We start from the raw sequence: 13,907 nt of genomic DNA on the forward strand, positions 1-13,907 counted from the left end.
TCTGGGTGTTCTTGTACACTAGTCAATGAAGGTAAGCATGCAGGTACAGCAGGTAGTGAAGAAGGCTAATAGCGTGCTGGCCTTCATAACAAGAGGGATTGAGTATAGAAGCAAAGAGGTTCTTATGCAGCTGTACAGGCCCTGGTGAGACCACACCTGGAGTACTGTGTGTAGTTCTGGTCTCCAAATTTGAGGAAAGCCATTCTGGCTATTGAGGGAGTGCAGCGTAGGTTCACGAGGTCAATTCCTGGAATGGCGGGACTACCTTACGCTGAAAGACTGGAGCGACTGGGCTTATATACCCTTGAGTTTAGAAGACTGAGAGGGGATCTGACTGAGACATATAAGATTATTAAAGGATTGGACACTCTGGAGGCAGGAAACATGTTTCCGCTGATGGGTGAGTGCTGAACCAGAGGACACAGCTTAAAAATACAGGGTAGACCATTTAGGACAGAGATGAGGAGAAACGTCTTCACCCAGAGAGTGGTGGCTGTGTGGAATGCTCAGAGGGCAGTGGAGGCCCAGTCTCTGGATTCATTTAAGACTGAGTTGGATAGAGCTGAAAATGTGTTGCTGGAAAAGCGCAGCAGGTCAGGCAGCATCCAAGGAGCAGGAGAATCGATGTTTCGGGCATGAGCCCTTCTTGAGGAATGAGGTCTCAAGGATAGTGGAATCAAGGGTTATGGAGATAAGGCAGGAACAGGATACTGATTAAGAATGATCAGCCATGATCATATTGAATGGTGGTGCAGGCCCGAAGGGCAGAATGGCCTACTCCTGCACCTATTGTCTATTGTTTTCAAATCTGTGTGTGGGTCTGTCATTCTAAGGCCAGTGGTTTATTCCAGCAGCTGTTTGTTATTTCTTTATTGCTACCTTGACTAAATCTTGTTTACACGGTGATGATGTGTAAAGAATGTATGCTGATTTGTGATATCTTTTTCATTTCCAGGCAGTATGGGCAGGCTGGGGCCATGCATCTGAAAACCCCAAACTACCGGAACTTCTCCATAAACATGGCATTGCTTTCATGGGTAAGAGATATTTGTTCTGGTCAAGTGGAACTTTGCCAGATTCTGCTTAAATCATCAGTTACGGGGAATTTAGAGAAAGAAGGTACTTCCACTTGTACCGCTTCTTTTATGTAATCAAGGTGTTGCAAGTGCTTTACAGTAATTTTATTTGCAGGTAAATGTGACTGCTAATTGCACAGAAGGATCTCATTATTGTAAAATGACTGGTTAACTTGTTTGATTAAGGGCTGAAGGTTAGCAGGTCAACAAAACTTTGTTCTTTTAGTGTCTTTAACTGTCCTTTCAAACATGCATTTGGATTAATATTTAATATGCAAAATGGTACCTCCCAACAGTGGAGCAACCTATGTTCCATGCTAAAGTCCTGGAGTGGGGCATGAGACAGCAAATTTCTGATTTGGAGCCAAAAGCATTATAACAGTCAACTGTGGTTCAGTTGATTTCAGTCTCCCCTATGAATTACCAGGTTTGGGGTTTGTGTTCCATTCCAGAGTTTGAGCACAAAAGTAACGCTTGGCAGTCCAGTGCCGTATTGAAAAACTGCTGCAATTTGTTTTTGTCTTTGTTTTTAATTTGCCCATGTTGACCAAATTTCCTGGTATGTTTTAATTCCCCTTGTCTGTGGGGCAGGGTTGTTGTGTCATTCGTGACTCTGTCAACAGCAGCACGCCATTGATGTCTTAGTAAAAAGGTAAAGTTGCCATAGTCTTACCAGGCCATAGGGCTACTCGCTAGAGTGAGGAGACCAGTAGTTGTTTAACCTAAGGGTCACCATGCCTCAGGCAAGGGGAGAGGTTTAGAAGAAGAACCTCATGGTAACCTCAGCTGGCGTGGGAATTGAAGCCATTCTGTTGAACTTACTCTGCAGTACAAACCAGCTGTCATGCTAACTGAGCCAATCCCCTGTCTTAGTACTTTATAACAATTAATGAATTGTAACTAAGTAGTGTTTTCTGTAGCTGTCACCATCTTAGTATGATCCATTTTCATTGCCAGTTGCTCCAAAACTAGATAACCATGTTGGGTATAAAATGCTCCTTGCTTTACTACAGTATGGTATTCTCTGTATTATCCTTGGCCCCTATTGTACTTCGTACAGAATCGGAAATGGTTTGCTTTGGAAGCATGTTGTTTCGGTTTGATTTTTGAGGACTTGCTATATCATTAGGCTCTAATATCATTCACCACTGTGAGGCTTTCATTTGAGTACCATTGCTGTTTAGAGATATCGTTACATCATCTTCTGGTGCTGTACATGTTGAACTGAGATTTTTTATTCAAAGTATTTTTTATTCTCTTTAGGTCCTCCAAGTCTAGCTATGTGGGCACTGGGTGATAAAATTGCCTCTTCTATAGTTGCGCAGACTGCAGGAATCCCCACACTCCCTTGGAGTGGCAGTGGTAAGTCTATGATCTCATGGTTTTAACTTGGACAATTAGATGGGGAGACTTTCTTATTACTGGAAGATTGGGTACAGCAGGATGTGTGGTAAGTCCATTTACAACAGGTTTTTGATTGTCAAACTGTTTTATGACCAGAGGCAGCAGACTCAAGTTAGGAAATATCTTTTGGTTGATGAGTAACAGTTAAATGTCTAGATTAACCTCAGTGTTTCCAGGCGAAGTAGTGTGTGTGTGGGATCCCTCCTCTTTGCAGCGGAGTAATGTTCTCCGTACTGAAGTGATCTATCATGTTATTTGCCCTAACTTTGTTGAGGTACCTGATGGGTGTGGGCACTGAGGCATTTCTCCCCTAGTAATATGAATCCCTTTATGAGAAAAGGGAGTGAAAATTGTATTGACTTGAAGTAAAACATAAAGTGCAAATGCCTTTTTTAAATTGTAAAGGCTATAACTTATTGTTCTATGTTTTTGTTTGTGGACTGAAATGGGAAAGGAATTGTGTTAAAAGTCAAGGCTTATGCAAAGTATTACTGCAGTTTTTAAAAGCAGGTTACTGGCACACTATAAGAATTGTTTCCACTGCTGTTTGTTCAAGTAGCAGGGGTGTTTTACTACAGGTGAGCTGGAGCCAAGGCTGAGTGTGAAGAGAAGTTCAATTGGCAACAGGTAGCTGATTGGTTTGTGGCACGGTGACCAGTTGTCAATGTGGCAGGCCTTCTGCCTGCCAACAGCAATATGATAAGTTCCCAGGTAATTGAATATCATATGTCTGCAAGTGTCTAGTCAGAAGTCATCGGACCTTTAGAAAGGAAAGCGCTGTCCTCTCTGCAAGAAAAAAAACATTTCATGCCTCGAGAGTGAGTTTATTTTCCCTCGCAAGTTGCTGTAAGTTGTGGCTTTTAACCAGTTAATCAGAAACTTTGTGAACCTTGTGCCTCCTGCAAGTAAAAGTATCTTGAGAAGGAAGATCACGGTGCAGCTGGTCCTGGCAAGCCAAAAAGAACATCTCAGTGAACCCTGTGAACTGGAACATTTGAACTAACTTCCCAGTATTTCTCTACTCTCTTAAATACCCTTTTTGTTTTGTGTCTGTTTGCATGAGGGTTAGAGTTTTAACTAGTAGAGCTATATGTCAATGGTTCATAATTGTTTACTTGTAGTTAGGGTCTATTTATTTGTAATAAATAGTAATCCTTGTTAAGTACAAAAATCTGGCCCTTGCTTTCTACCATCCTGAGTTTCAAAGGCAGATAAATTAGACAATTTTGCGTACTTTTGTAAAATCTTTAACTCTTTGATGACTCTGGCAATAGAGGGACTTGATTTTCCGGATGCTACCCTAGTGAGGTGTAACAAAGTGCACTAGTGTTGCTTTAATTAACTTCTGTTGTTGTAGTCATGCAAGGCTGCTGGGAGTCAAGGTTGAAGCAACATTCATTTCTTGATATTAAGTTACTCTGATATAGAACATTAGCAAATAGATCCTTTGAAACAATGCTGCATCATTTTTTTTATTTGTACAGTGCTAGCATCGGAAATCTTTAAAAAAGTAAACAAAAGCACAGCAATTGGTGGAGTGGAAATGAACAAATATATCTGTTGTCCCACCATCTCATCTGTCAGTGTATAATATCTATAAACACTCTCTCATTTGATAAGAAATGAGTAGACTCTAATTCATATGTGGTTATTGAATAAAATTAGTTGTTAAGTGGGAAATATTGCTGTGATAGCTCACTGAATATATTTCTAAGTCTACATATTTTTTAGTTGATAGACTGGTCTGAATAAAGAACTGACTTTTAGAAAAAAATGTTTTGATAAATGAGTGAGTCATTGGGAAAAGGAAATTTTAAAAATGTACTATTCAGGACAAACCTCTTAGAAACGACTTCTTTACTCTGAAGTCAGAATGTATGTAAAATCTGTTGGTCTATCATTGAATCCACTTAAGTTTTGAATTGATCGGTTGCCTCCTGTCTCCAACTGCAGCATCCTTATTTTCTTCTTCACTCCTGGGTTCCCTCGGTCAATAGGCTAGACATTTTTGATGAGTTGAAGTGATCAGGCTGTTCCTAATGGCTAACTACCAGAAGGGGTGTGCATATTGCCGGTTAGGCATTCCCTCTTGGCGTAGTCCGTCATACTTTTGCTTTCACCTATTAGCCCAACATGTGACTTCACTGTACTGTCATATTAGGAAAAAAATATGTCATGCAAAATGAAAGTTGTTAATGTCCCTCTTGGCGTAGTCCGTCATACTTTTGCTTTCACCTATTAGCCCAACATGTGACTTCACTGTACTGTCATATTAGGAAAAAATATGTCATGCAAAATGAAAGTTGTTAATGTGAGCTTGAATTAGAATATTATTTATTTCTGTTGTATTCCCCACACTCTTCACCATCCTGTCAACCCATTACCAGATCCAGATTATTTCTTTGCTTTATGAAAGCATAATTTGCTTTAAACTTCTTGTCTTAGGGCTGACTATTGAGTGGACTGAAACGGAACCATTGAAACTAATCGTGAGCGTTCCTTCTGAGCTGTATGAAAAAGGTTGTATTGCAGATGTGGAGAGTGGTATGAAGGTAAGAGGAGCAGTCCCTTAATTGTTCATCCACTGTGTAGGTCTGTGGTAATGTTCCAAAAAATAACGAGGCTGGTGCAATGGTTCACACAGAAGCAGCCAAGAATGTCAGGTAATTCTATATCATGCTTATGGAGTGTGCCACAGCAATTTCCAACTAGTGAAACATTGTTGAAATGCAATTGCTGTTACAAGGTAAACAGCACAGCATTTTGTGAACAAAACAGTCACTCAAACAGCATAATTTCTGTAAAATCTTTTATTTCCCACCTGAGACCACTGGTGAGAATTAGTGGCAACAATAAACTCAGTCCTTGATACTGTCAGAAGGTTGGTTGTAAAGTTGGTTTCATAACTAAATTGTTCACTGGTATCTACCCCTGCTTTCATGTCATTAGAGCAGCAGAAATTTCACAGCTCCAGCAGTGAGATTTGAAATGCGTATTCCCTGTGTGGATGAGAGTGGGAGCTATAGAGAGAATGAGCATACTGACCATAGCACTGTGGTACTTGGGGAGAAAAGATAAATGTAGTTGTATTTGGGGACAGTTTAGTCACTGGAATAGACACAGAACTCTGTCGCCAGAATTGAGGATCCCAAAGTCTGTGTTGCCCTGCCTGGTGCCTGGGTTTAGGATATCTGGGCTGCAGAGGAACCTGGAGTGGGAGGGGAAAGATCCGATTGCCTTGTTCCACGAAGGTACCAATGATGTGGATAGAAAGAGAAAAGAGATTATGGTAGGAGAATATGAGCATCTCTGGACTAAATTACAAAGCATAATTAAAAAAAGTAGTTACTAACTGAGCCATGAGCAAATTGGCACAGGTTCATCATGACGAAATAGGTAAATGTGTGGCTCAGATTGGTGTGGGAGAAATGGGTTTGAATTCATGGGACATTGGTACCAGTACTGGGGATTAGAGGGAATTGTTCAGAAGGGATGGGCTCCACCAGAGTCCATGCTGGGACCAGAGTCTTGGTGAATCGCATAACTCGTACTGTGAATAGGGCTTTAAACTAAATGATGGGTTCAGTTGAATGGAAAAGTATGGCAAACATAAAGGTGGGGAGGGTTCAGCAGAGGCTGTTAAAGTTTCTAGAACAAGTAGTGTAACAGAGAGTATGGAAAGGGTCAGAATATCTAACTTCAAGCACAGCAGATAAGGGGCCAACTATGAGAAGAGGGCAGTCAACACTGGACTAAGTATGTTACACTTAAATTCACGTGGTTTAGAAAACAAGGTAAATGAGCTTGTACAATTTGAAATTGGTGAGTATCAGAGATATGGCTGTAAGGGGATCAGGGCTGGGCCCTCCGCCTCCTCCAAGACTTCTGTTTCCTGGCCCCCAATGCCTCATCTTCACCATGGATATCCAATCCCTTTACACCTCCATCCGCCATGACCAGGGCCTCCAAGCCCTCTGTTTCTTCCTCTCCCGACGTCCCCAACAGTACCCTTCCACCGACACTTTCGTTCGTTTAGCTGAACTGGTCCTCACCCTTAACAATTTCTCCTTCGAATCCTCTCACTTCCTCCAGACCAAAGGGGTAGCCATGGGCACCCGTATGGGCCCCAGCTATGCCTGTCTCTCTTTGTTGGCTACGTAGAACAGTCCATCTTCCGTAGTTACACAGGCACCACTCCCCACCTCTTCCTACTTTGATGACTGCATTGGTGCCACCTCGTGCTCCCGCGAGGAGGTTGAGCAATTCATCAACTTCACCAACACATTCCACCCTGACCTTAAATTTAACTGGACCATCTCTGACACCTCCCTCCCCCTCCTGGACCTCTCCATCTCCCTAAATGACGACCAACTTGACATAGACAATTTTTACAAACCCACCGACTCCCACAGCTACCTGGATTACATCACCTCCATCCCCACCCCCATTCACCTATTGTACTCTATGCTATTTTCTCCCTACCCCCACCCTCCTCTCCTTTATCTCTCCACCCTGCAGGCACTTTGCCTCTATTCCTGATGAAGGGCTTTTGCCCGAAACGTCGATTTTCCTGCTCCTCGGATGTTGCCTGAACTGCTGTGCTTTTCCAGCACCACTCTAATCTAGAATCTGGTTTCCAGCATCTGCAGTCATTGTTTTTACCTGGGAACTAAATATCGAAGGATACATATCCTGTTGAAAGGAAAGGCAGAGGGGCGGTTACCTTTTAGTAAGAAATGAAATCAAATCAATATCAAAAAGTGATAGAATTGGAAGGCATATAATCTGTGTAGGTAGTGTTGAGGAACTGCAAAGGAATGTGGGACAGAAAATAAGTCAGAAGACAGATGCACATAAGAAAATCATTACAATATGCAGGTGGACTGGGAAAATCGGGTTGGTAGCAGATTTCAAGAAAAAGAATTTATGGAATTTGTCTGAGATCTTTTTTGTAGCAGGTAGATCCCACTAAGAAACAGGTAATTCTGGATTTAGTAACATGTGATGAGGTAGACTTAATTAAGGAGCTTAAAATGAAGGAACCTGAAGGGGCAGTGACCATAATATGATAAAGTCACCCTGTAGTTTGAAAAGGGGAAGATTGAATTAGAGGGTAACGGTATTACAACTGAACAAAGGTAACTACAGAGAGGGAGGAGCTGGCCAGAATTGATTGTAAGGGGAGCCTAACAGGGAAACTGTGGAGCAGTAATGGCTGGAGTTTCAAGGGACAACAGAAATTCATTCCAAGGAAGAAGAAATGTGCAATGGGGAGGACAAGGCAGCCATGGCTGGCGAGGGATGTCAGGGACAGCATAAAAGCAAAAGACCTTAATCAAGGGGTGGAGGAGAATTTAATGGTTATCACGAAGGATAAATCATCTAGACTAGATGGACTACGCCCAAGAATTCTGAAGGATATATCTGAGGAGGTTGTAGAGACATTGTTCAGGGGATTGTGAAGCCTTTGAAAACCAGCAGAGGGTAACTAAAAAAGCAATAAGCAAGGAGAAGGTGAAATAAGAGAGTAAGCTAGTTAGTAATATAAAAGAAGATTGCAAGAGATTTTTAAATTTGTAAAAGTAAGATAGAGGAAAAAGTGGACATTGGAGGACTGTAAAATGAGGGGTGGAGAAGTAGAATTGGGGAAGAAATGGCGACAGTATATTGCAATAGCTTTTACAGTGGAAGACACTAGCAGCAAACTAGAACTTCAACAGTCGGTGGCGGGAGAGAGGTCAGTGGCTATCACTAAGGAAAAGGTCCTGGGGAAGCTGCATAAATTATCCAGACCCAGATGGACTACACCCAAGAGTTCTGAAGGATATAGCTGAGGAGGTTGTAGAGGCATTGGTGGTGATCTTTCTGCAGTCACTGGAGTCAGGGAGGGTTCCAAAAGTCTGTAAAATTGTTAACGTACCACTCCTGTTTAGGAAGGGAGGGAGGAGAAAGACAGGAAACTAGATGCTGATTAGCCTGACCTCAGTTGTTGGTAAGATTTTGAGAGTCCATTATTAAGGATGTGTTTGTGGAGTACTCGGAAGTGCATGGTAAAAGTCAGGCTGAGTCGGCACTAATTCATCAAGGTGAGTCAAGTCTACAAGGAGATAACAAGCAGGTTAGACAAGGGAGAGCCAGCAGACGTGATCTATTTGGATTTCTGCAGGAGGCTGTTAAATAAGATAAAAGCTTATGGTGTTCGGGGCAAGAAACTGGCATGGTTAAAGGATTGGCTGTCTGACAGAAAGCAGAGAGTGGGGATAAAGGGGTCTTTTTCAGAAAGGTGGCCTGTGACTGCAGGGGTCTGTGTTGGGAACACAGCTATACATGCTATACATTAATGATCAGGACGAAGATCCTTAAGGAATTGTTGCAAAATTTGCAGACGACACAAAGCTACGTGGAGGGACAGGTAGTGTTGAGGAAGTGGGGAGGCTGCATAAGGACTTGGACAGGCTCAGAGAGTGGACAAATAAGTGACAGGTGGAATACAATGTGGGAAAGTGTACAGTTTATACACTTTGTTAGGAAGAATTGTGTATTTAATAGTGTAGACTGCTTTCTAACTGGGGAAAGGCTTTGGAAATCTAAAGCACAAAAGGACTTGGGAATCCTAGTTCAGGATTCTCTTAAGTTAACATGCAAGTTCAATTGGCAATTAGGAAAGTAAATGCAATGTTAGCATTCATTTCAAGAGGGCTAGAATATAAGAGTAGACATGTACTGCTGTGGCTGTATAAGGATGTGGGCAGAATGCATTTGTAATATTGTGAGCCATTTTGACCCCAGTATCCAACAAAGAATATGCTGGTGTTGGAGGGCTCCAGAGAAGGTTTACAAGAATAATCCCAGGGGTATGACAGGCTTGTTAAATGAGGAGTGATTGAGGACTCTGGCTGTGTAACTCTGAGTTCAGAAGAATGGTGGGAGTGGATCTGATCGAAGCTAACAGAATACCAAGAGGCCTGGATAGAGTGGACATAGAGTTTAAATTTGGATAAATGTGAGGTATTGCATTTTGATGAAACAAACAAGGACAGGCATGGTACAATTAATGGCAGAGCCCTGGGTTGTGTTGTAGAACAGAGAGACCTAGGGGATTAGGTACATAATTCTTTAAAATTTGTGTCACACGTAGGCAGGGTGGTTGAGAAGTTGTTTAGCACACTTGCCTTCATTGCTCCTAACTTTGTGTTTAGGAGTTGGGACATCATGGGCACCAAATAGCCACCACAAGACTTGACCAACTATCACTAGAATCCATACACACAGACGAAGAGGGACAACAGTTTGACTGGGACAATGTATCAGTCCTGGGACAGATTAAACAAAGACACGCACAGGAATTTGTAGAGGCCTGGCATTTAAATCAGAACTCCATTAACAAACATATCGATTTGGACCCCTTTTAACAATCTCTCAGAAAAAGAACCAGAAGTGATGTCACCCACCACAACACACCAAGACACATAAATAGCAAGAGGGACAGAATAGCAGTGTTTCAACGGAGGCTGTCTAATGATGTTACCTAGCATGGTGACAAAATATCTAAGAACAAATCTACCAGCTCAGCAAACAAACTGACAACCAGTTGGGACATCGGGTTGAGGTTATAGAGGACATTGAGGCCTCTTCTGGAGTACTGTGTACATTTCTGGTCACCTTGCCATTGGAAGGATATCATTAAATTGGAGAGGGTTCAGAAAAGATTTACTTGGATTTTGCTGGAAATGGAATGTTGGAGTTAATAAAAATAAGCTGGAACTTTTCACTGGGACATAGGAGTTTCAAGGACGAGCATAGATAAGGTGAATAGCAACGGTCTTTTCCCTAGGGTGGAGGATTTTAAAACTAGGCGGCATATTTTTAAGGTGAGAGGAGACTTTGTTTGTTTGTTTTTAAAAGGGGTGTGAGGGGCAGCTTTTTTAACAGAGGGTGGTTCATGTCTGGAATGAACTGCCAGAGGAAGTGGTGGATGCAAGTACAAGTTAAAAAGTTTAAAAGCCATTTGGATAAGTACATGAGTAGGAAAGGTTTGGAGGGATATTGGCAAAATGCAGGCAAGTGGGACTAGTTTAGTTTTGGAACTTGATCAGCGTGGACTAGTTGGGCCCAAGGGTCTGATTCTGTAAAATGTTTTTGCTCGTGGGAGAGACTAGGACCTGAGAGCACAGCTGCAAAGTGAAGGGATGACATTTTAGTACTGAAAGGAGGAGGTTCAGCCAGAGAGATGGTGAATCTGTGGAACTTTTTGCCACAGAGGGCTGTAGAGGCCAAGTCATAGAGTGCATTTAAGATGGAGATGATAGATAGGTTCTTGATTGGTAAGTGGGCAAGGGTTACGCGGAGAAGTCAGGAATATGGTATTGAGAAACAAATCAGCCATAATTCAAAGAGCAGACTTGATAGGTGAATGGCCTAATTCTGTTCCTATATCCTATGGTCTTACCACACCTCTTCCTAGTTAAACTAACAATTATTTCACTAAGCCTTGAGTTCTGCAAAACGTTTGATAGTTCTATATGGGTGTGTTTTGTAGAATTTTATCTTCAGACCTTTTCTGTTTTATTGCATTGCCAGGCTGCAGAGGATATTGGCTACCCAGTGATGATCAAGGCTTCTGAAGGAGGAGGTGGCAAAGGGATAAGAAAAGTGAATGCAGCTGAGGATTTTCCGAACCTTTTCAGGCAGGTGGGTGATACACAGAAAAGATTAATTCTGCTGCCTGTTGAATAATGCCATGAACTTCATGTGTCCTGGCTTCTGTTAACTGTAGTTTTGGATAATGCTGATGTAGTGCAAGCTTATAATGCTATAATTTCTGTGATGCTAGTGAAAACATAGATACCAGAAAATGGCAACGGATGAGTCTCCTTCAAGTTTACACTGGATTCTTTTCTATGTAATAGAGAAAGGTGATCTATAATAGTGTAAATTCTTCTGTTTAGCTAGTTATAGAAGTTTGATTCTCTTGGATGTTTTGAGATTTGTCTTGTTCTCGTATAGTTATCAATTCGTTCAAATAGTGGTCTTTTGTGCACAGTTGTAACCTGATCGTAAATGCCATTTTTTAACTGCCCCAAAAACAATGCATTGGGAATAATGTACATTAATTAACACATGGCGAGAAGCAGTTGAGCCTGTTTGTCTTCAGGTGGTTTGTCTTTGTGGGTTGGCCAGCAGGATGAACTAATTTCAATGAAAATTTGGAAAGTATCTTGAGATTGCTTTTGATGCATGTTGGTTTTGTTCCTGAACAATAAATGTGGTCAGGTCTGTTTGAACATGGAATCAGCATAATTCTTTGTGTGTACATCAAACTGTTTATTTTGTGCAGTCGATTTTTTCATTTATTTTCACTAAAATAATTTGAAGTTGCACATTAATGAAAAGTTACTTCCTTGAGAGTAAACCCGTGTATTATTGTTCTGCTGCACAAAAATGTTTATAGCTGAGGTAGGCTCATCATGTTAATCCTCCCATAGAAACTGATTAATTACCCTTTCCTCCCTACAGTATTTATTGTTCTGTTGAACGATATCCTGTGCAATACACCAATTTGGCCAAGAATAGAAGAACAATTTATAAACCAGTCTTATAATACCAAATCTAATCCAGTTACCTAAAGGAACCTGAGGCTTACTCAGGTCTGAATCTTTCCCACATTTCCATAGCTGTGCACAAGTATCAAAAATGTGCCAGTGCACAACTGAACCAGTGACAATCCTCCACACTCCTGCATGTCACCTCCCTTCAATAATTTTATTTTGGTAAAACACCCATTCTTTTTCCACTCTTCCACCACCTATCCAAGACAGTTATTTTTCTTTTCTCCAAGATTGTAGTTGGGACTTCAGACATGATTCATTCTTGGTATTTTGCATGATTGTAGATGCAAATCTATCATTGCATTCATTTCTTTGGATGCACTTCTTGTACAGTTCGCCTGAAGGTTTAGCTTGAAATGAAAAGGACCACCCCAATTTTCCATTTAATTAGAAAAACAGATTCATCCAGTGATTCCAGTTCCTGTCCATTTGGTGTAATGTTTTCAGGAGAAGAAATTGGCATTTTCCTCTCTCTTTCAGGTACAAACAGAGGTCCCTGGTTCTCCAATTTTTGTAATGAGGCTTGCCAAACATGCACGCCATCTTGAAGTCCAAATTCTTGCTGATCACTATGGCAATGCAATTTCCCTATTTGGCCGTGATTGCTCAGTTCAACGTCGACACCAAAAGATTATTGAGGAAGCTCCTGCGACAATTGCTACTTCCTCAGTGTTTGACAACATGGAGAAGGTGAGTACAGGAGATCTTGCTTGTACCACTGAGAAACCTATTTGAATGAATTATTTTTCAAAAGGGATAAGCAACAGAGTTGTATTAACTGAAGTAGTTATAAATCTGTGGTCCCTGGATTTCCTAGGATGTTAATGTTTTCAAAGAGCTTTGCACTTGTAGATAGGCTGAGGTGGCAGCATCCTGAGATGCGGTCCCAGCATAGTGATAATAGAGGCTAGTTCACTGAGGGAGTTGAGGCAGACAGGCCTCAACATGGATGTATGCGATCTGCTGGTGGAGTCGATCAGGCAAGTGATGTGAAATGAGAACAGAAACCTTTGGCTTGCTTACTTGGCTCCCTGCTTGGGTCTAATTGTAGCAATGCCTAGGATAAGGAGAACCCATACAGGTGGATAGTTGAGTTTGCAGGCCCATGGAACAGGCAAACATCAAGTATCTATTTGTGCCCAGCAGTTTCATCCAGCCAGGGTGCTCTTCTGCTAATCCTGCAAACTACAACAGTCTCTACACTGGATGCCTCTGGTGGGTGTAATGTTGAGAAAAGCTGCTGGTCTGCTCTCTATGGTGTTCAAAGTGTTGTATTGTGCCATTATAGCTGAATATAAGATTAATGTAGTACCCACTTCTAAACTTGCTGTTTTGAGGTGTATATCCATGTGGACATTGATTCTTGAGACAGCAGGATGTGTTCGAGGCAAGTTTAATCAGTTAGAATTGTATTCACTGGAGTTCAGAAGAATGAGGGGGATCACATAAAAATCTATACAATTCTAACATGACTAGATAGGATATTTCAGGGGTCACAATTGAAGATAACGAGAGAAGTCTGTTCACCCAGAGAGTGAGCCTGTGGAATTTGCAACCATGGAAAACATTGTATGATTTCAAGAAGTCATTGGATATAGTGCTTGGGGCTGATGGGGTAAAGGATATGAGGGAAAAGCAGCAAGAGGCTATTGATTTGGATGATCAGATGTGATCATAATGAATGATGGAGCAGGTTTAAAGGGTTAGTTGGCCCACTTCTCCTGTTTTCTATGTTTAATGCCTTGCAAATACGTACTCCAAAAAGTGTTTACTGTTCTAAATAGAAGTACTTGAAGAGCCCCCTTAATATCAACTGATT

The 13,907-nt window shown here is 41.5% G+C and overlaps 1 protein-coding gene across 2 annotated transcripts in view; it reads left to right on the forward strand.

Annotated features, from left to right (window-relative positions):
• acaca (acetyl-CoA carboxylase alpha) overlaps nucleotides 1-13,907 on the forward strand; it is a 263,482-nt gene that overhangs the window by 28,987 nt on the left and 220,588 nt on the right. For both annotated transcript variants that reach the window (XM_043718470.1, XM_043718471.1), the window contains 5 exons: nucleotides 956-1,037; nucleotides 2,340-2,438; nucleotides 4,926-5,032; nucleotides 11,061-11,171; nucleotides 12,569-12,778. In XM_043718470.1, coding sequence (XP_043574405.1) covers nucleotides 956-1,037; nucleotides 2,340-2,438; nucleotides 4,926-5,032; nucleotides 11,061-11,171; nucleotides 12,569-12,778 — 609 coding nt within the window. The remainder of the gene's footprint in view (nucleotides 1-955; nucleotides 1,038-2,339; nucleotides 2,439-4,925; nucleotides 5,033-11,060; nucleotides 11,172-12,568; nucleotides 12,779-13,907) is intronic.

The sequence above is a fragment of the Chiloscyllium plagiosum genome, chromosome 28, assembly GCF_004010195.1.
Source record: "Chiloscyllium plagiosum isolate BGI_BamShark_2017 chromosome 28, ASM401019v2, whole genome shotgun sequence".
Taxonomy (NCBI): Eukaryota; Metazoa; Chordata; class Chondrichthyes; order Orectolobiformes; family Hemiscylliidae; genus Chiloscyllium; species Chiloscyllium plagiosum.